Here is a 21,674-nt window from a genome sequence, read left to right as displayed (position 1 = left end):
CAGCTTCTCCAGCACCCAGCCTCTGCTGTACACTTGGCATCTCCGGCATGAGGCTCCTGCAGCAGTCACAATGTCGAGCACCAGGCTTCCGTGGTACATAGAGGCTAGCTGCGCCCAGTGGACAGTTTTCTCTCTTTTTTTTTTTTTTTAAGATTTTTTTATTTATTCATTTCAGAAAGAGAGAGAACACGTGCGTGAGCCAGAAAGCAGGAGCAGGGGGTGGGGCGGAGGGAGAGGAAGAAGCAGGCTCCCCACTGAGCAAGGACCCCCCTGATGCGGGGATTGATCCCAGGACCCTGAGATCATGAATTGAGCCAAAGACAGACGGCCAACCATCTGAGCTACCCAGGCACCTGGTTTTCTAGCCTTTGAGTTGGCACTTCCCTGTGAAGAAGTTTCCCTGGCATCCTAGAGGGCAGCTTTCTGGCATGTTCCACTCTCATGACAGTATAGCAACTTTTCTGCCATCTGGTGAGCCATAGGCTGTGTTCTCACCAAGGTCTGGGTTTCAGCTTTAGTGTGGATGGGGGGTGTCTCTTCTTTGCGCTATCCTAAGCCTCAGCCCTGGGGGTAGGGCTGCTCCTCCATTTATAATTCATGTATTCTTTACTGCTTACTAACCAAGTCTTTTGTTACTCTAATCCCCTGGTGTCATAATTATATTAAAATTACCCTGTTCAGATCACTGTGTGGTTTCTCTCCCTTGATTGGACCCAGACTGACACGCAAAATTTGGTCATAGTTGTTACACAGCCACAAATAACCAAACCATCCCCTCCCCATCTCATCGCCCGCTGCCAACTCCCCTTTCATTACCATCAGCCAATTGCTATCTTGTGCCTATGCAGAGCAGGCTCTTCCTTCAAGGCTTTATAAGGAGTCAAATATGATCTTCTACAAAAAGAACAAAGTTTATAAGATCAAAGCTTTAATTGGCCAAATGCTGAATGAAAGGTTCAGATAGGGAGTACTACAGAAAGCAGCAAAGGCTGGTTGAGGAAAGCTCTAGGCTGCAGTAGGACGTCATTCAACTCTGATGACACTATAGGACACAGCCCAATGGAAAAGAGAGGGCATTGTAGCCATGGGGAGCATTGTATCAAAAGCTTAGATGCAAGCCCCACCCGGTAGGATTAGGTGAGCAGTGACTACTAGTTCCCTCCAGTTTGGCAGGAGAAGAGATTTTATATGGTAGGCTAGGGGCAAGCAATAGGACTAGATCATGAAGGACCTTAAATACAAAGCTAATTCATTTGGTGCCATCATGTTAAAAAAGGGTGGGGGGCAGTGGCCCAATCCTTGAGGACAGAACTCAACCTACTTTTGGTATAAGTACAATTATACTTGTCAGATGATGAGACTTGGCTTTGGGTTTGAGAAAAAGTTCATTAAGACAGTAGGGAACGCCTGAATGTTTTTGAGGATGATGTAATGTGGGGTTCTGAGATTAGCCTAGAGTATGTTGGGCTGGAGAGAATGGATAACAGAAGTAGAAAATGATACCCAAAAGTCCTGATGGAGGACACAGGGTAGCAGCAGTGGGAAATAAAGAATTTGGATAGATGTGGGATGTTTGGAATGGCTGGTTGGATGTCGTGGAGAGAAGTTGAAGGTGATGCCCAATACTTCGCTGGTGACATGGGAACATGGGAGTGGGATGAGGGGTGGATGGGATGGTGTTTGCTTTTGACAAGTTCCACTGGGGTGACTGTAGTATAGCCAAGAAGCAGGAAGAGGTAGCCTCAGGCCTGAACTCAGGAGAGAGACAAGGGCTGAGGATTCAGATCTGGTAGTGATAGCCACTCAGGGTGACAAGTCAAACTTTGGGAGATGGTGATGAGGTTGGCTCTCTGTTCAGCCCATCTTCATCAACAACCATCCCCCCACCCACCCAAGGGATGAAGTTCTGGGTCAGAAATTCTATGTCCTTAAGTAGTTCAGTCCAAATGGACCCCTATAAACCAGAAGCACCGTCCTTCTCAACTGCCACAGATTCTGGTTTAGAATCCATGGTCCACTCCCAGGGGGTTCAGCCCAAGGAACCAGAAAGCAAAAAGCCCAAGACTAAGGGGTTCTAACCCTATTCTGGCCCCAGGCCAATCATGTAACCTTGAGCAAGTCACTTTCCCTCTTTGGGTTTGTTTTTTCCTTCTGCAAAATGCCAGGGTTGGCCTTGGACTAGACTGTGGTTTTAAATCTTGCCTCCGAAGAACAACAGTGTTCCATAGCTGGGCCAACATGTTCTTCCTCCTGAATCAAGTAGTAGCAGATGGAACACTCCAATTTTAGAGTTTTCTCCTAATGATTTCTTAAGCCATCAGCAACCACCACTGCTTGTTTTCCAGCAAGGGCTCAAGATCACACAATGAATGAGTAAGTGGGAAATGCAATGAAAATAGGTGAAATCAGGAAAAATCAGAAAATTGGTGACCATATTTGGTTTGACAGTCTTCTTGTTTCTAGAGGCTTCATGGTTATGGTTTTTATATGACTCACACAGTCACTCTGGTTTTTAAAACTAAGTTCCAGTGGCATTTCATGAAGGGGGCTTCATAGAGGGTTCTGGGACTCCCCAGTGCCTGTAACCCAAAGAAACTGGAGAAACCTCAGAGGTGATGCCCTCACGACCTTTCCAGTGCCGATCTTTCACTCTCTCAATCTTTGACCTTTGATGAATAACTCTGCACACAGAGCACTGTGTCTTACATTCATTAATTCCTATGATCCCCATATAATCCTCCCAACAGCCTCATGAGATAAGTACTGTTATTATATTCTTTTTCTGGAAGAGGGGAGGCCTGAGGCTCAAATAGGGTAAATGGCTTGCCCAAGGTCACACAGCTAGTAAGTGACAGAGCTGGGATTTGAACCTGAGAGTCTGACTCCAGAGCTCTCACTCTTCCCGTTGCCTGCAGTCGCTATAATTCTGCCGTCACCAAATACTTTCAGTTCTTCCTTGGACACGTGGTAAGACTGATCTTCCCTATGCCCTTTGGCTAGCAAAATGTGAGCAGAAATGGGGAGCATCATTTCTGGTCTAACTTTTAAGAGCCAGGGATCACGGCCACATTCCCTTTTCCTTCTCTAGGAGTTGTAGATCACATTAAGAGCCCCTCTCAGCCTTGGTCACTGAGAGATGATGATTTAATAAGATACCTGCTCCCCCACACACTGGCTGACCTGCTAGGGGCTGTGATAAATAACCTTGTCATTTTTTAAGCCACTAAGATTTGGAGGTGGTTGGCTGCTGTGGCCCAGGCTAGGCCATCTGGAGGAACCCAGTGCAATACTGTCTCCTGTTGATTATCTTTGGCCTCAGTCCCCAAACATGCCTTCTCTCTGAAATTCCCTCTAAGCATTGGCTCCACATTCAAATTGGAAAAGCAGCAAGGGGAGAAGAGAATCTGTTCCCTTAACAGGGAAGTGGGGATGTGTTTTGGGAGATGTGCCCATGCTTTGACCTGCTCAGGGATGAAATCTACAGCCAGCCCTTGGAAGACCCTAGACAGAAACTGCTCCAAGATTTTCTCCCATAGTCATTTATTGGCTCTCCTTAATTATTTTCCCCGCTATTAAAGTAGGAATGACTGGGCCTGCAGGAAGAGGGCCGGACTCCCACATCCTGGGAGCACTGCAGGCTGACTATGACCTTGCAGGCTTGGATTTGAACTTCCTCCTCAGGGTGGATGACCAGGGCGAGCAGCCGATCTGCCAGTCGTGACTCATCCCCAAAGAGAGCTTCATGCAAAGATTGTTCATTGTAATGCCACTTCACAGCACGGTAATGGGGTGAATTCCGGCCCTCACTTAGCCGCTCAGCAAACACCAGTACCTCAAACAGCAGACTCCCGGGCTGTGTGGACTGAAACAGGTTCAGGAAGTTGGAGTGCACCTGTGATGGGAGTAGAGAGACCATGGCAAAGAAATCCAAGACAAGTTCTGAAGTTCTCCCTCTTCCATCTTCCTATTGTCTCAACTCCCCAGTACACCCAAGTCTCAGTTTCAACCGTATAGGAATTTTTTAGTTTTCCTTTCATTGTCATTCTCCAACATAATGGCCCTGTGGTCATCAAACTTGAGAGATAGGATCATAATACTGATTCTGGGAAACCTGTTGAGTCCAACATGACAGCTTAGCATGTGGTTGATTTTTATAAATATTTTGTGTGCTCGAGAGGAATATATGCTTACTAATTATAGAATGTTCTAGGTGTATCTAATGGCTCAAGCTTATTTGTATTATTCACAGCAAATATACCCTTACTGGTTTTAGGATTTTATCTCTTAACTGCTGAAAAAATTAATCTCCCAAATCTTCCATTGTGATGGGGGATGTGTCAATTTTTCCTTATAATTATTCAGACATGAGAAAGAAGGAAATCCTGCCATTTTTGACAACGTAGGTGAACTCTGAGGACATCATGCTGAGTGAGATAAGCCAGACAAAGAAAGGCAAATATTGCATGGTGTCACTTATTGGTGGTATCTATAAGTAAATAAGTAAGTAAGTAAACAAATAAATATTCACACTTGGAAACAGAGTAGGAAAGTGGTTACTAGGTGCTGGTTGTGTAGAAGAAAGAGACAGACATTGGTACAAGCTATAAATTGAATAAGGTCTGGGGGCACCTAGGTGGCCCAGTCAGTTGAGCATCCAAATCTCGATTTTGGTTCAGGTCATGATCTCAGCGTCTGAGATTGAGTCCTGTGTTGGGAGCCATGCTGGCTGTGGAGCCCGTTTGAGATTCTCTCTCTCCTTCTACCCCTCCCCCTGTAGTTTGTGCTCTCACTCTCTTTAAAAAATAAAGTCTGAAGATCTAATGTAAAACATAGTGATTATAGTTAATAACACTGTATTAGATAATTGAAATTTGCTGAGAGTAGAACTTAAATGTTCTCACACACACAAAGATACATATGTGAAGTGATAGATGTGTTCATCAACTAGATGATGAGAATCCTTTTCACAATGTGTCTGTGTGTGTATGTATATATATAAAATTGCCACTATGTTTAAATATTACATTTTGTCTCTTCGCTGTATCTTACTAAAGCATAAAAAAATTAAAAGGAAAATATTTCCTTGTCATCCTATCATGTTTTGCCATATAAATTTTGAGGTTATGTTATGGGGTTCATATAAGTTTAGAGTTCCTTTATCCTCCTGAACCATTATTATGCAGTGACCCTGTCTATCCTAATAATGGTTTTGGTTATAAGTAATTTTTCTCTAATATGAAAATACCTACATTTACTTTTGTTTTGTCACCTGGATTCCTGGCTCTCAGAGTTCAGAAAGCCCCTTAAAGAGAATCCCCCTCTCAACAAAATGAACTCTCATTCTATTGGGAGAATGGAAGAGGAGATGGTTGTCAATATATCTAGCACAAAGGCAGGAAGAGAAACAAGATGATCTTGTGAGGACTGAGTCTGCCTGGGGTATCCATGATTCTTCCTTCCCTAGGATGTGAGTTGGTATCCATCAACCTTTCTTCAGTTCCTTTCTCACCTGGCAGTTGAGAATATCATACAGAAGGTCATTCTTCTGTGCCAGGTAGCTCAGCAATCGTATGGCTTGCACCTGAATAAAAGAAAGAGTAAAGCATGAGAAGGCAGGTCAAAGTGGGCCCGAGCAGGGAAGACACAATTCTCCGCTCCTCCCTCCAGGTGCTAGGCCAGGCAGGGCTGGTCAGGAGGGGCAGGGCCAGGGCCATGGTACTTAGGCACCTGTGCCAGGATATAGTTGGACTGCAGGATCTCCATCAAGGCAGGCATCACCCGTCGCAGCTGTGGATGTACGTAGTCAGGCAGTGGGAGGCTGTTGAGGAGTCTGAGGCCTGCAACATGGAGCTCCGAATCCCAGATGGTAGAGATCAGTTCCAGTACCTTGATGGTGTGTTCCTGGAGGGTGGGGGGGGGGGGTCGGGTAGAGGGGATGAGGAGGGAAGGGTCTGCCTTTATGTGGTGATCCCCAACACTATCCCAGCCTCTGTGTTCACTCTTCCCCTACCCCTACCTATGATGCCCAAGCCCAAACCCAGTAGACAACTCTCTTTAACTTCAACTCTCAACATGACTTGACCTAGTTGGCCACACCTGCGTCCTTTCTGCACCTGGCTTCTCTTCCACGAACTCCTTTCCTGGTTCTTCTGCCCAACCTTTCCTTCTCTGTCTTCCTCACTCTTTCAGTGTTATTATCCAGACTCAGTGTTAAATACTGTTGATGCTGGTGCCTTTCAAATTTCTGTCTCTATCCCAAACCTTTCTGAGAAAACTCAGACATATTCTGGTGTCAATTCCACTTCTTATCAGAAGGCTTTTTTCTTTCTCCCTTCCTTCCTTCCTTTCTCTTTCGCTCTCTTAGATTTTATATTTACATAATCTCTATACCCAACACGGGGCTCAAAGACACAATTCCAAGATGGAGAGTTGCACGCTCCACCGACTGAGCCAGTCAGACTCCCCTTCCCAGAATGCCTGCTCGACCTCTCAGAGTTAACACATACCCATCACCCTCCCAGCCTCTGCTTTTGGTCACAACTCCCTTCCCCCTACTCAGGTCAAAAGTCTGTAATCCTCTTTAACGACTTTCTCTTCACACTGCTTTTCTAGTCCTTCAGAAAATTCTGTCAGCTCTACCTTCAAAATCTGTCAACAGGTTTTGTCAAGATCCAGCGAGGTCTATCAAGCTGCGTCTACCACCTGTTCCAAGCCACCATCAGTTCTCACCTACATTTCTCCAATAGCCTCCTGTCTCCCGGCTTCCATCCTCCCCCGTCTATTTCCAGAACAGCAGACATGTTAGACATGTCCCTCTTCTGCTTCTGTCCCTAGTTCATTCAAGGTAAGAGCTAAAGTCCTTCCAGTGGTTCACGCGGTCCAATATGGCCTGCCCCTCTCCCCTTACAATGTCTTTGACCTCATCTCCTCTTCTCTTCTTTGCTCCCACGGTTGCTGTCACAATGGTCTCTTAGTCATTCTTTGAGCATGCCAAGTACACACTTATCTTGTTTTTGCACAGGCTGTTTTCTCTACTTAGAATGCTCTCCCTTCCAGATAGTTAGAGCTCACTCTCTTACCTCCTTCAAGACTGTGCTTTAATGTCACCTTCCCAGTCAGGCCTTCCCCAACCACTACCCTTTTTAAGACTGCAACCACTCCCCACCCAGCCTTCCTTATCCTCCATCTTTATTTCATTCTTCTCCACAGCACTGTCACAGGCAACACACTTTTTATTTTGAAACTTTTTATTTTTGAATAATTATTAATTCTCAGGAACTTGCAAAAATAGCATAGACACATCCTTTGGGCTCTTCCCCCAGATTCCCTCAATGGTTAACCTTATGTACTTACATACAGTATCAACACTGCATATATCAGTACTGATGCAAGGTGTCTGTACCGTCTTTGTCATTTTGTCACATATGGGGATTCATGTAACCACCACGGCTGTCAACAGATTGTTCCATCAGAGTTGTCCCCTCACCACAGAGATTTCCCTCATGGGACTCTGTTGTAGTCACATAACCCTCCCCCTCCACACACACCAAAACCAGCTCTACCCATTGGTAACCACTCATCCAATCTCCATCTCTGTAATTTCGTCCCTTCGAGAATGTTACATGTTGAGTCCTGCTTTGTGACCTCCTGAGATTGGTTTTTCACTCAGTAGAATGTCCTTAAGATCCAAGTTGTTGTATCAATAGTTCATTCCCCTTTATTTCTGAGGAGTGTTCCGTGGTGTGCATTTGCACAGTTGAACCATTTATCTATTGAGAGACACTTTGGTTGTTTCCAGTTCTTGACTGGTACAAGAGGGGTGCCAACAAATAATTGCTTATGGGCTTTTGTGGGGACGAGTTTTCATTTCTCTAGGATAAATGCCTTAGAGTGCAACTGCTGAGTTGTTTGGTGAATGCATTGTTTGTTTTTTGTTGTTTTTGCTTTTTAAGTGGGCACCACACCCAGCAAGGAGCCCAGCGCAGGGCCTGAACTTATTATGACCCTACGGTCAAGATCAGAACTGAGATAGAAAGTCGGGTGCTCAACTGACCAAGGCACCTAGGCACCCTGATGATTCATTTTTTAAAGAAATGGCCAGACTATTTTCCAGAGTGAGTGCTGTATCATTTTACATTCCCACCAGCAACATACAAGAGAGTCCATTTCTATCTTCACGAGCATGTGGCATTGTCACAAATTTTGAGTTTGGACCATTTCACAGGTGTAGAGTGCTATCTCGTTGTGGTGATAATCTGCATTTCCCTGATGCCTACTGATGTTAAACATCTTTTCATGGGCTTATTTGCAACTCGTAGATCTTCTTCAGTGCAGTTATCTCCACGTTTTTTGCCCATTTTCTAACTGGATTTTTTAACGTTGAGTTTTGAGAGCTCTTTATATGATCTAGATAGGACTCCTTTGTCAGATATGTGCTTTGCAAATATTTCCTCCCTGACTACAGCTTGTCTTTTCATCCTCTTAAGAGGGTCCCCCACAAGGCATATGTTTTTAGTTTTGATGAAGTCCAGTGTATCCACTTTTTTTTCTCTTTTAGATCATGCTTTTGGTGTTAGAAATTTCTAAGAACTCTTCGTCAAGCTCTAAGTCCCCCAAATTTTTCTCTTTTGAAACTGTACCACCCTCATACCTGCCTCCTTATGGCCCTACTTTTATTTTTCTCCCTCCATTTGTTATACGAAACATACTGTATATTTCACTAATTTGTGTATTGCCTGTCTTGCCCTGCTAGAATGTAACTTTCCCCCGGGGAGGGGGATCTTTCCTCCTTGCTGTTGCATCTTCAGTGCCTGAACAAAAAGTAAGTGCTCAATATACATCTGTTCAATGAACAAAGGGATCTTGGCTTCTGAGAGGCAAGATGCTTAGGAAAGACAGACAACCCCACAAGCTATATTTTTTTGTGAGCCCACGTAAAAGGAGAGCTAGAATCCTGGAGTATTCACAGTATTCCCATTAGTACCAGTTTCTGCCTGCCCCAACCCCTTCCTATCCGCTGAAACCTGAAGGACAGTTAAGAATTTGTCTGGGTGGTGTTTCAGGCAGAGGAAACAGCAAGTGTAAGGCCTGGGGGGTCGGGAGAGCATGAAACATACGGTATGAATGGCTAGGACTGTGGCAGGGAGGTGGAGATCATGCTCTTTATGCTGACAGCCCTGAGAAATACCAAGTGAGGAGTTGATGGGATCAGATCCCTTGGGATAGAGTGGTCTGACTTAGGGAATGGGACAAGGTCCATTTTGGACATGCTGGGTTCGAGGGTCCCTAGGATATCTAAGTGGAGGTGTTGGCCCTGGATCTGGTGGTTTGGGGAGAAAGTAGAGGTGGACAGCAAGTGGAGACCAAGACCTTCCCTGCCCCCCAAAAAATGTTTTTTCTTTATATTTTTAGGTAGGCTTCACCCTTAACATGGGGACTGAACTCATGACCCCGAGATCAAGAGTCGCATGCTCTGATGACTGAGCCAGCCAGGCTCCCCTCTCCAAAAAAGCTTGTTGCCAAAAATCAGAGTGTGAGAATATAAAATTTGGGGGAGGAAATATAATGCAATGGGAAGACTCAGGCAGAGCTGGTAGAGTGCGTAAATCTTGAGAAGTTGGGCGTACACTGTTACCCAGCCATCCCACTCCTGCATATGGATCCTAGAGCTACTCCTCTGTCCTAGAGGGAGATGTGTACGAGAAGCCTCATGACACAATGCGGAAACAATTTCAGGGCCCACCCACGGGCAAGTGGATAAACATAATTGCAGGATATTCATGAACTAGAACTATATAGCAGTGGAAGATGAGGAAACAGCTCTCCACACCAAAAAAGGTCAATCCTTCAATGCTGGGGTAGGGGGAGAGGCAAACCACAGACTACCAACTATGTATTTCCAGTATAAAACTGGAAATACATAAAGGAGCTTAAAAAGTCCCAAATGGCATTTTGCCTATTCTTGACATTTTGCCTTGCCCTGATAGAATAGGATACCTGAATATACAGCCAAACTATACAGAAAGTCAAGGAATCGATGCACAAAACATGGAATAAGTAATTGTCTCTGTTTGGGAGGTATAGTTTGGGATCAGGGAGAGTCTCTGGAACACCTAACCTGTTGGCCAAGTTCTAGTTCTCAGCCATGCATTTTGTTTTATGGTTCTTTCCATGGTCCATATATAAAATGTTAAGTCTTCAATATTTTACTGATTTTTCATCCAGGAGAAACCAATTGCTAGAGAGAAATTTGGAACTCAAGGAAGGAAGAGGGGTTCTTTTTTGGAGGGGGTTGTTTAAGATCGGAAGAATGAGAGCATGTTGAATCCTAATGGGAGGGAGTAGAGGGGAGGCCATTTCAAAGAGGCTAATTAAGGAGAGAGGCCATTAAAGAAGGGGAAGGGATCCAGGACTGATCCTAGACAGGAAGAAAGCCATGTTTTCATAGCATCAGGAAGAAAGGATGGATGGGGAAACAAGTAAGCCTGGGAACATTTCGTGGCTTCTATTTTCTCTATGTGGTGGTAGTGAAGGCATCCATGGCTTAGTCACCAGGATCAGAGTAACACAGTACAGGGGTGGGAGTTGGTATATCTGATCCTTGTCCCTGGTTTTAGGCACAGAACTCCTAAAATCCTTGAATTGAGGGGAGTGGGTGCCTGGGTGGCAGTCATCTGGGCATCCAACTTGGTTTCGGCTCAGGTCACGATCTTAGGGTCCTGAGATAGAGCTCTGGGTCAGGCTCTGTGCTCAACACAGTCTGCTTGAGATTCTCTGCCTCTCCCTCCCAATAGAAGAACCTTTTATTATTCTCTTAGTTACTCCAAACCTTATGCTCATTGGGTGACTCTTGGTGGATGGTAGACAGCTTCCAGATGGGGGCACTCGTGGCCAGAAAGGCCAAGCCATGACTAGGGGGTTGAAGGAGGAAGGGAGGGGTTTGAGATTGAGTTCGCTTATCAATGGCCAATGATTCATCAATCACACCTACATAATGAAACCTTGATAAATACCCCCAAACGACAGGGCTCAGCAAACTTCTGGGTTGGTGAACACATCAAGGGGCTAACACGGTGGCTTGCCTAGAGAAGGTCCAGAAGCTTCGCATCCTTTCCCCCCATACTTTGCCCTACATGACTCCTCTATTTGACCACTCCTCGGTTGTACCTTTCCTAATAAACAGGTAAATGTTAAGTGTTTTCCTGAGTTCTGTGAGTCATTCTAGTGAATTAGCAAACCAGAGGAGGAAGTCTAAATTTATAGCCGAATATACAGGCACTTGTGACAAGCATGGGAAATGGGGGAGGGGGGAGGTCTTGTGGGACTGTCCATTGTCCTTTACCCGTGGGGTCTCTGCACTAACCCCAGGTAGACAGTGTCAGAATTGAGTTGAATTGTTGGACACCCCCACGGGTGTGGTAGAATTAGTTGGTATCAGAAAGACTCTGTGCTTTCTGCTGTTTAGGGCTCAGAGACACTCCAGCAGCACCCCAGTTCAGTTTCAGCCGGAGAGTCAAAGACTGATGACCCCCGAGGGTCTCACTTACTACAAAGGAAAAGCTTATTTCTGGATCACAGACTCAGACCCAAACAACTTCTGGAACATGACCATTTGCCCTATGCCCATTAAGGAACCCAAGGACTATGGACATCTTGTGTGCTCTAATCCACCACTTGCCTCTGGGCTCACCTGGATTTTGAGCCTGAATTTTCTGATGCCAGAGAAAGCTTTAAGTGTGTTCAGAGCTTGGATTTTGACACTGTTGTCCTCCTCATCCAGCATGGAGCCCACCAAGCTTATGTCATCAGCAGTACAAGAGGAGGCCTGCAGTGGGCCAGGAGAGACAGAAGAGGCAGGAGAAGCGGGTGTCCTGGGCCCACTGCATCCACCCCCCATGTCAACAAGACCCCTCAGCACAAGCCCTCCCGCCATCGGCCAGAGAGACAGGTCCCAGGACACAGTGTGGCCAGCCAGGAGGGTAGGGATTGGGCATAGCCCCCGGGGGCTGGGCTGGCTGGGAGGGGCCTCCTGCTTCCTTGCCCTCACCTCGGCCTCCAGCAAGTACACACAGCGCGTGATACTGTGCAGGATCATACTCTTGGCGTACTCATCCTGTTTGTACTCCAAGGAGTTGAGCAGCCTCCGGAGCTCACCCGAGTCCCGCCCGTGCCGCTCGCGCTCCACTGCCAGGCCTAGACAGCCACCCCAGCCCAATTCAGGCTGCGGACTCAGAAGTCATCAAAGAATGGGGTTGGGAAGCGGGGTAGAGAGACCTGGGGATGAGGCTGCCTTGCCTTTTCTGAAGATGCCTTCTTGCTCTATGCAGTACCCCCCCATGTAGAGCTGAGCTGTGTGTGTTGCGAGAGGGGCGCTATGTCTAATGCTGTGTCATTCAGATCGTTAAGTGTCCTAGTTTTGTATGTTTACTATAACAATTTGCTGGGCTACGGCAGTCATGTGCACTCTTTCATCATAATCACTGCACAGCAGTGACAGCCCAACAGATGGCAATGAACAAGTCTTGCAGAAGGGTGCTTCTTCTGCGGACTAGTGGAGGCTCTCGGCATGCAGGTGGCCCAGCCTTCCCTTAAGGAGTACTGCTAATGCCAGGTGTCCAAGAAGGGGCATCCTGGGAGCTGGAGGGCAGGCAGAATCAGGAGACCCGCCAGATGAGGCCCAAGGATACACTTAGAGTGCCATCTACTCCCTGGGGGCTTGGAGCTAGCATCTCTATGGTGGGTTGGAGGCAGATGGAGAAGAGGAAGGAAGGACAGAGGAACTTGGAGGAGTCACCTTTGGGCCCTCCCACACTGGAGGCCTCGGGAGCAGGCGCCTCCTGGGGCAGAGCCCTCTCCCTAGGGCCCGCACACTCACGGGCGATGCAGATGGGTGAGGCAGTGCAGAGGGGCGGCTGGCATTTGATACCGGCCTTGATGGCCTTGTAGAGCAGATAGATGAACCCAGCACCTGTGGCCAAGCCCACTACACCTTTGCGGATGTCCATTTGCCCCAGGTACTGGGGGATGCTCATACCCATGTCTTCAGTGTGGCCTTGCGCCCGGGTGGGAGCGAGGCCCAAGGCACCTGGCAAGGGCCTTCTGGAACCAGAACTCTGGTGGGCCAGGAACCAGGATACCAGCATCAGAACCTGGGCAACAAAGGAAACTGGGGAAACGGAATGGAGGGCGGTGATCAGGAAACGGGACAACCAAGAGTGCTTGGAAGGGGAAAATATTTGTCTTCAGAGGCTGTTGGAAATGAAGCTCAAGACTCTAGGCGAATTAAAAGTCAGGTGGGGGGGGTGGGCAGGAAGGTCCCTCACATCCCCTTTCCTTTAGGGGAAGCAGGTTGGTTGTTGGGTCCCGGCAGGCAGCTCTAGACGCTGCTTTCCTCCATTAGAGGGCAGCAGAGGCCCAATTTCTGGCCTGGTTCTTTTGGAAGTTTCTGGGAGGGGTATTTGGGATATGCCCATAAGCAACACCTTTCTCTCACTGCAGGGCTTCCCATCTTTGATTTCCTCACCATAGATCCACTGCTGGGCCTCGAGGTGCTTTGCAGGCAGGGCCCCCTTCCATCAAGGGAAGCACTTCACAAAGTCCTGCAGTCCTCAGGCAAACCCATCATTTTCGGCAGCTGTAGTTCCCCTGTAGTAGGTAATATCTACCCGTCTGGCCAGAAGCTCTTGAAGGCAGCCCTCTCCGCATCTCCAACAACCGGTAAAGTCTTGCATTTAGGTGCTCAAATCATGACTTCTGTCATTCTTTGAGGACTTGAGGGCAGAACCATGACAAGAGAATCTGGGTACAGGGGCTCAAGGCCCATTTGGCCAGTGTGACCATGGAGGAGGAAGGGACTGCCCCTGTCTGGCATAGTCTGTGACTGTTTGCAACTGGGGGGATCCACATTTATCATTCTCTAACTCCAGGATTACAATCTGGGTAGGTGTATGCTTTTCCATGATGGGGACCTAAATCTTGGAGTATCACAGTTCAGGGTTCCACACCCTAGCACCCAGCACGCTGTCCCATTCAACCCTACAGGATGAGATGAGGCTTAAGGCCCCCTGGGGAGTCAGAAAAATGCCACTATTCCAGAAACATGAGAATCCCGCTTTGGAGGACTTGGTCTCTCTCAATAGGATGGGGCAGGTGAGAGCAGACCCTTCTCTCTTTTCCCCTTCCCTGCTTGTCCCCATACCCTGCAGCCTCGCCTTCTTATACAAAACAGGGAGGTGACAAGTCCCAAGCCAGGCTCAGGCCCAGGACCAGCATGGAGCATTGTTGTGCCAGAAGAGGGCTTTACCTGCTTGGCTTTGAGCTCCTGCTGAAAGGTTCTAGGCCCCGGGCTACCTGGGCTTGAAGGAGGTGGGGAAGGAGGGAAACAGCATCCTCAGGCTGCTGCAGCCAGCAAGTCCTGCCTGCCCAGAGCCTTCACCCATCACACCCCAGGATGTAGGCAACTGCCAGGTGGCTGTTCTCTTTCCTTCCTCTCTACTGTTCTTGGTCCTCCTCAAGGTCATTCGTAGCACTCTACCCAGCCCCAAGGTGGGTGACTACTGCAAGGAGGGGTAACAGAGGCCCTTGGAGGTCTCCAGCTGCCATAAAACCACCTGTCATGCCCTATGAACTCCAGGCAGGAAATGGCTGCCTGTTGGGACAGCTTTAGGTTTTAAGGCGACCCTAGTGGATCTGAGGCTAGATCCTTCAGAACAAGATTCCTGCCTTTCTCTGGGGTAGCACCCAGGGCTACTGGCCTCTCCAGTCCATGGACTTGATTCTGCAACCCTCGTTTCCTAAGCAAATGCTGTGCTTACCTGTTCTTTAAAGGTTTCCGAAAAAGGAGTTCCTTCTTGGCTTTAATCTAACACTTTTCTGCTACACCTAAGGCCCACTTCTTTTGGTTCTGCTCTCAAATGATGCAGAGGGATGGAGAGGCAGAGGCCATGCCCAGAGTGACATTTTCATTAGTTTACAGCAAAGTGGAAAAAAAAAACCAAACAGAGGGAAGTCCATTTGTTGGTGTGAAGTCAATGACTGTCCCTCCTTGGGAATGACTGCTTTTTATTTAGATGAGTCTTTCTTATTTTGGGAATTAAAATGCACTTGCTTTTATGAAATGATGATACTAATAGATGGTAGTTGTGTTTTGAATGTTCTTAGGGTGCCTAAATGAAAGCTGCAACTTTGCAGGAATGTGGCTTTTGTTTCCTTGCATTGTTTCTTCTGTCAAATGCAAAGATCTGGAATCACTGACTAGAGAGAAGTCTGAGATTCCATATACACACACTGTCAGCCACCAAGTTTCTTACTTGCCTTCACCAAGGCAAAAAGTCCTGGGCTGCCCGACAACACACCTCTCTGTCATCTGGCCTAGCTTTCTACTTTCAAAGCTGTTGTTCCCATCACTGGCAGGTGCAATTTAGTTTAGTGAAGGAGAGGGGGCTCTAGCCAGATTACCAGGGTTCAAAACCAGTTCAGCCACTTAGTTTTGTGCTTTCTTTGTACCTGACTTTCCCTACCTGTAAAATGGGAATAATAATGTCTGTCTCATGGGGTTGTTTGTGAGGATTAGGTACTTGAAACCACCCAGCACGCAGAGCCCATCAAATGTCAACTGTAATAATTACCATCACAAGCAGGTTTCACCAGGACAGAAGTGTTGGGTGTGGGAAAGCAGTGAGTACACAGATGGTGGGCCTCAATGACACCTGAAAGACACATTATTCATCCCACCTACCCCTCCCACTCTGCTCTTCTTCAGGCTAATCAGTCCCAGCAACCCTAACCCATTCAATTGCCTTGAACAACTCTGGAGCCCCCTTTAAAGGCCTCCCCGCAAATACTTATCAGCCTATTCCCCACCTATGAAACCTCAAACTACCAGCCTCTGGTAAATGAGTGTTTCAGCCTAGTTAACTAGAAAAGCCTAATGTACTATTGGGGGCCTACGGTGCAAGACAATGCTAGGCCATTACGATGGGGGACTCTGGAAGGGACCGGCGCTTGAAGCCAAGGGGAAATTAGCGTATTCTATAATGAAAAGCTCAGTGGAGTCCTGAAGGGCTTGGGTTTGGGCAAATTCCATAATCTGAGCCTCAGTTTCCTTCTCCGGAATACGGGTCTATTGACACCTACGGGAAGTGCCGCTGTCAGACTGAATTTGAGAACCTATGTTGTGACTCTCGGTGAACATGGTGCAATTCACACGTGTGAGCCCCCCCCCCCGCCCCAATAGAAAGCGAGAAAGCGGAGAGGCGAAAGACTGGGGGTGCCGCCCGCACCCTGACGTAGACCCACACTCTCCGAGACCGTCCCTTCCCCAGCTGGCGCTTACCCCGGCCCAGGAACCAGATTCGGGGGCCTCTCGGTAGCTCGTTACTCCAGCGAAGGCGTGGGGACCGGGAGAAACGCAGCGAAAGCCCTGGAAGAGGCGCCCCCAGAGAAGGGCCGGGTTGGTGGGGGGGGCGGAGGCCAAGCCTTTCCCCGCCCCGGGCCTCCCCTCCTCTAGCTCCCCCACCCGCCGGACTACCTCCTCCCCAGGCGCGCATCCGGCGGCGGGCACAGGATGTTCTTTCGCTCCCGTCCCCCCTCCCGTCCCCCACCCCCGCTCTCACTTTCCCTTCGCTCCCTTCCCCCCACTCCCGCTGCGCCCGGAGCCGGCACCTTGTTTAACCCCTTCCCTCCCGCGCTTCGCGGCACCCCGGCGCCCCTCGGGCTCCCACCCTTCCCGACAACTCCCCAGAACGCGGAGCGTGCCTAGGGCTGCCCGGGAAGGGGCGGGCCCGGGCTGTGCGCCCGCCCGCGTTCTCGGGATCCATTGGCCCGGCGAGGGTGAAGGGGTGGAAAGGAACCCCAGAGGCTGAAGCCGGCATTCTCCGGACCCCAGCCAGATCACCGGCGCCGGGAGGGCTGCGGATCGGGGCTGCCGCCCTCCAGCGAGCCACGCGTCCACGGTGCGCGGGAGGGGAAGCGCGGGGAAGCGCGCGGCCAGGTGGGCGTGGCTAGCTCCAGGCCCGGAGGCGGGCGGTAGGTTCGAAGACCCCAATCTCCTCCTCTCCTCTAGTCTGGGTCTGTAGGAGCCAGGGCTCCGGGAGAGGATGGAGAGAGATCACGCCCCTCACGTACACGTCACTGCTTCCACGGCAACCGAGGGCGGGGGAAGCGGGCTGGAGAAGACCTTCGAGAAAGGAGGCTACCGGAGACTTTGGGACCTGGGTGGGGGTGGGGAGGCGGCGGGGGCGGGCTTTTCAATCTGCTTCTCCACTCGCTGCTGCAGCACGAAACTGAAGGGAGGACCGGTTCTGCTCATTCAACAAGCGCTCAATGAGCTTGGGCTCTGCTTGGCGCCTTAATGCTTAGGCGCTGGGCTACGGTGCCTCGGGATCCGAACCCTACCCTACCCGTCATTGTAAGTTAGGGTAGGATGGCCTTGCGCCCCGGGTCAAGTCTGTGGAACCAGTGTAATGATTAATAGTGTCCTTTTTCACGCTTAAAAGTGTTCCACTATGGAGGGGACTAGTTACAGAACTTTGTCTCCCAATACCGGAAAGACTCCGGCCATACAGGAAAGGAAAACAAGCCATTGTCTGACCACTATGCAACAGGCACTTTCTTGGCCCTTTGTATTCTCTGTGTCATCTTTGCCCCTCGTCTGCAAGGTAGGTATCACTTGCGACGTTTTTAGATGAAGAGACTGGCTCAGAGAGGTTGAGAGACTTGCCCAAGGCCAAACAACCAAGTATTAAAATCCAGATCCAGGTTTATGTGCCCTCCAAAGTTGGAATGTCCTACCTTATGCTTCCTTCTCAAAATAAATAGATTATATTAAATAAGTAAATGATATACTATATAGATTATAGAGAATTTATAATCTATGGGGTTGAAAATATTACAAGACAAAATAAGCAATAAAGTAAAGAGACTGAAGGCAGCTCATAAGGCTCTGAGGGAAGCTGACAAAATGATCAACATTGGGTGGAAATGATCGGAGCCTTCCTGCAGGAGGTGGATTTTGAAGGCTCATGGACATCAGACCAGGGACCCAGAGCTAGGCAGGCTGGACTCTCCAACCGTGAAAAGACCCCTCTATAAACCCAAAGTCACTGGTTGTGCCCACTCCCCTTTTGGCCTTCCACCCCCCTCAGTGGTTTTCTGCTCCCAGCAGGCACTCAAGGGCTCTGCAGTTGGCATTTGGCACAGACTCCTTGACGTTAACTTGGATGTCTGCTTCTCCCTTCCCCACCCTCTCTGAAGATTGGGTAGATTAAAAATTGTGACTTTTCAAAACAGAAGGCCTGAGCAAGTACCAGGAACCAGCAGGCTCGATGGGAATGAGGAGGCCAAGTCAGGAGAGAAAAATGAGAGAAGAGCACAGTCAAGTGGGTTGGTCACTTGACTAATATCTGCTGCCCTTCTGCTATGAACTAGGCCCAGGGCTAGACTCTGTGATCTGGGCACACCACGAATGAGCCCAGGTCCCCTCATGTGGAACACACAGCCGAGAGAATTGTGTACCCAGTGTGCTTGGCTGAGGAGTCTGAAGTTGAAAACATACAGTTTTCCAGTAGGCTAGTTAGGAGAAAGGAAAAACATGGGTCAGAAAGGTGCAGCAGAGGCTGTGGGAATTTGAGCCAAAGGTGGAACGTCTGGGATAGAGAGGAAGAAGTGGATGAGAAAAATAAGGAACAATACATCTTGTAATAAAAGTAACAAAGGGAGGAGTTTGGGTATAGGATGATGAAGGAGAAAAAATAGTTAAAAATTAACCCACCTTCAGGACCCTGAGTGGCTCAGTGGGTTAAGCCTCTCTGCCTTCGGATCAGGTCATAATCTCAGGGTTCTGGGATCGGAGCCCCACATTGGGCTTTCTGCTCAGCAGGGAGCCTGCTTCCCGCTCTCCCTCTGCCTGCCTCTCTACTTGTGATCTCTCTGTGTCAAATAAATAAATAAAATCTTAAAAAAAAAAATTAACCCACCTTCATCGTGAGTTTGGGCGATGGGAAAGTCACCGTGGGTAAAGGGGAAGAGCTGGTGTGAGCAATATGAAGATGAGTTCAGCCACTTCCAGGTCATGTGAGGACAGGTGTCCCATAGGTAACTGAACCCAGAGATAATGGGCTGCCTTGTGAGTGTCCCTGTCACCGTAGGTATGCAGACAGCTTCAGAACAATGACTGACCTGGGATATCATGGACAGTTCATACATTAGGTAGAGGGTTGGAGTTGAGAACAGTTAAGGCACGTTCTGGCTGGGAGATTCAGTGAGCACTGGCTGGATGAACACATATAAGGGAAAAATGACTGTCTGTGTGGGAAGGGGGTCCATGGCTCAGGCCTGCATTGGCATCCATCTCCTCAGAGGATGCCAGAGATGCCATCAGATGGCCCAGGGGCATGAGGCCCAGGTGAAGCGCTTCTGCTGCCTGGGGTCCCTCCCCCAACCCCACCCGCCAAGGCCCTCGAGCCCAGGCCTGTGCTGGCTGCCAGGGCCTTTCCTGGAACTCAGCAGAGGACGGAGCCCCTCCCTGCCAGCTCTGGCACACTCGAGGCACAGCGTGTCCCCTGGGGCACCTAGCAGACACCCCAGGAGGCAAGGGTGTGGGACAGATCAACGCCTCCAGGAAAAGTCCACCTCTGGGCTGTCATCCTCACAGTGGCCCCTCCAGGACAGCAGGCCCAGAAGAGGAAGGAGTAGCTTTGTGGCTGGGTGGCAGGATTCATGGGTCTTTGTTGTGGCTTTGGGTGGGAGGGTGGGTAAGGCAGAGAAGCAGGGTCTCAGGCTTCAAAGCACCTCCCCACCTGCTCTCTCTCCCTCTGAGGAAATCTTCAGGGGCCTAGTGGTTTTGAGGGGAGGGGACAGGAAGAGACTCTAAACTCTGGGTCAGCCAAGGACAGAGGTGGGGGAGATCTTCTTGCCCTATATCCCATTTCTCTCAGCATCCTGTTCTTGTGCTCCCCACCACCCTAGGACAAATATCTACCCCCCACCTCTAGGATGATGAGTTCCATCCCCCATACCAAGACCTCCAGAGGTCTCCCAGAGTGATGGGCTTTGGGGGAAACGGTACTTGGGACACAGAAGCTGTAGGCCAGGCCACACCTGCCCGGTGGCACGAGGAGAGCGCCTCTCCCCAGGGCCGGGGGTGGGGGGAGCCGAGCCTGCTCCGCTCGGGCTGGGGGCCCTGTGATGCTGGAAACGCAGGGGCGAGCAGGCAGAGGGATACGCAAACGGCCACGTGGAGGTCCCGCGCGGCAGGCAGGGGCGGGAGCCGGGGAGCCGGCTGTGCGCCCGCCTTCCCCTCCAACTCCCCCCCCACCCCCGGCTCGAGGGAGCCTCCGAGAGTCGGGTCGTCGCTGACCGCAGGCTGCAAGAGCGGTTGATCTGGTGAGCGAGCACACCCACTTACCCAGCTGCTGAGTCAGGCTGTTCTCGCTCCCCGCTCGCCCGCCCGCTCGGGACATTGTGTTCCAGCCCCGGCGCGCTGGCACCGGGCCCAGGCGCTCACACCAGCCTCCTCGCCCTGTTTGTGCTCGCGGCTTGCGCTCGGCGCGCAGCCTCCCCGCCGCCGCGGTGTCCCCGCCGCCGCCGCCGCAGCCCTGCGAGTGCGCGCTGGGGCCCGGCCGGGGGCGGCCGAGGGCCGGTGCGGAGCCCCGGGGACGCGCGCCCTGCCGGGAGTGGGGGTAGGGAGAGCCCTCCAGCCTTACAGCACTCAGACCTCTTCATCCCCCACCTGCACCCCAGTGTATCAGCGCAGGCGTGTGCGGGGCCCAAGTAGCACAGTTGAGGGGGGAGGCAGGTGCTGGGAGCTCCCCGAGGGAAAAGGAGCCCGAGCCCCACCAGCGCTCGGTACGGTCTGGAGGAGAGCCGCGAACGCGCCAGTCCCACACTTGGAAGACCTGGGACGCGGTCACGTGACAACGGAAGCCCGCTGGAGGGGGCCAATGCGCGCGATCCCCCGGAGGATCCTCCTCGTGCCTCAGTCCCCCTTCCCCGACCGCTCTTCACACCAGCCTGGAGACTCCAGGGATTCCCAGGGGCTGGCGAACTAAGCCCGGCCCTCTGGGACAGCTTGGGAAACCCCTGGCGGGACGCCAGGAGTGCGAAGAGCCCGGGAGTGGACGGCGGGGTGGAGGAGAGGACCCCAACTGGAACTGACCCCTCCCTTTGTTCCAGCCCCAAACCCAGATTTACTCAGAGCCACGTTTTCTCTTTACCCAAACGTCTACAGAAGGGCGTCATCGAGTGCTGTTCCACGTCTCCAAACCGAGCAGGGGGCAAAGGACTTGTCTCCCGAGCACCGACCATATGGAAGGCTCTGTGAGGTCCTGCTAAGGACGTCATTAGAAAGTTGAAGACACAGTTCCGAGAGTCCTCCCATCTCCCTCCTTCCCACCTCCGCAGAGTGCTGTGCCATTTCTCCTGCCCCGAGTGCCCATCATCCTAGTCTACCCATCCTTAAACTCCAACTCTTAAAAAACTGCTTGAAACAGCGCCAGCCAGATCTGATTCCTCTCCCCTCTGAATGCCCAGCACATTCAGTCTGTACCTTTCTCGCGGCACAGCCTGTGGCCTCATATTCTAGTGATCTGTTTACTAATCCTGTTCTTCTAACCAGATTAAAAAGTCCTTGAGGCAGAAACAAAGTCTGCCTCTTCGAGGCCTCCCCCCATCACTTG

At 50.1% G+C, this 21,674-nt stretch overlaps 1 protein-coding gene across 12 annotated transcripts; it reads right to left on the bottom strand.

Annotated features, from left to right (window-relative positions):
- Positions 1-3,523: 3,523 nt before the first annotated feature.
- Positions 3,524-20,885, bottom strand: ARMC12 (armadillo repeat containing 12). 12 transcript variants are annotated; one of them, XM_004770699.2, is made up of 8 exons: positions 20,405-20,885; positions 16,334-16,420; positions 15,627-15,707; positions 12,794-13,165; positions 11,690-12,192; positions 5,728-5,901; positions 5,510-5,581; positions 3,524-3,892 (listed from the first exon to the last, which is right to left on the bottom strand). In XM_004770699.2, exons 1-8 carry the CDS (start codon positions 20,457-20,459, stop codon positions 3,554-3,556), a joined length of 1,683 nt encoding a protein of 560 aa, XP_004770756.1. In that variant the 5' UTR covers positions 20,460-20,885; the 3' UTR covers positions 3,524-3,553. The 12 variants fall into 12 exon arrangements, with proteins under 12 accessions (XP_004770756.1, XP_012900302.1, XP_004770758.1 ...); XM_013044848.2 differs by lacking the exon at positions 20,405-20,885 and adding an exon at positions 16,663-17,080; XM_004770701.3 differs by lacking the exon at positions 20,405-20,885 and adding an exon at positions 16,529-16,547.
- Positions 20,886-21,674: the final 789 nt, after the last annotated feature.

This window comes from Mustela putorius, unplaced genomic scaffold (assembly GCF_011764305.1).
Source record: "Mustela putorius furo isolate JIRA1106 unplaced genomic scaffold, ASM1176430v1.1 tig00000135_pilon_pilon_pilon, whole genome shotgun sequence".
Lineage (NCBI taxonomy): Eukaryota > Metazoa > Chordata > Mammalia > Carnivora > Mustelidae > Mustela > Mustela putorius.
Note: the sequence above shows the minus strand (reverse complement) of the source record. Positions and strands in the feature narration are given on the sequence as shown.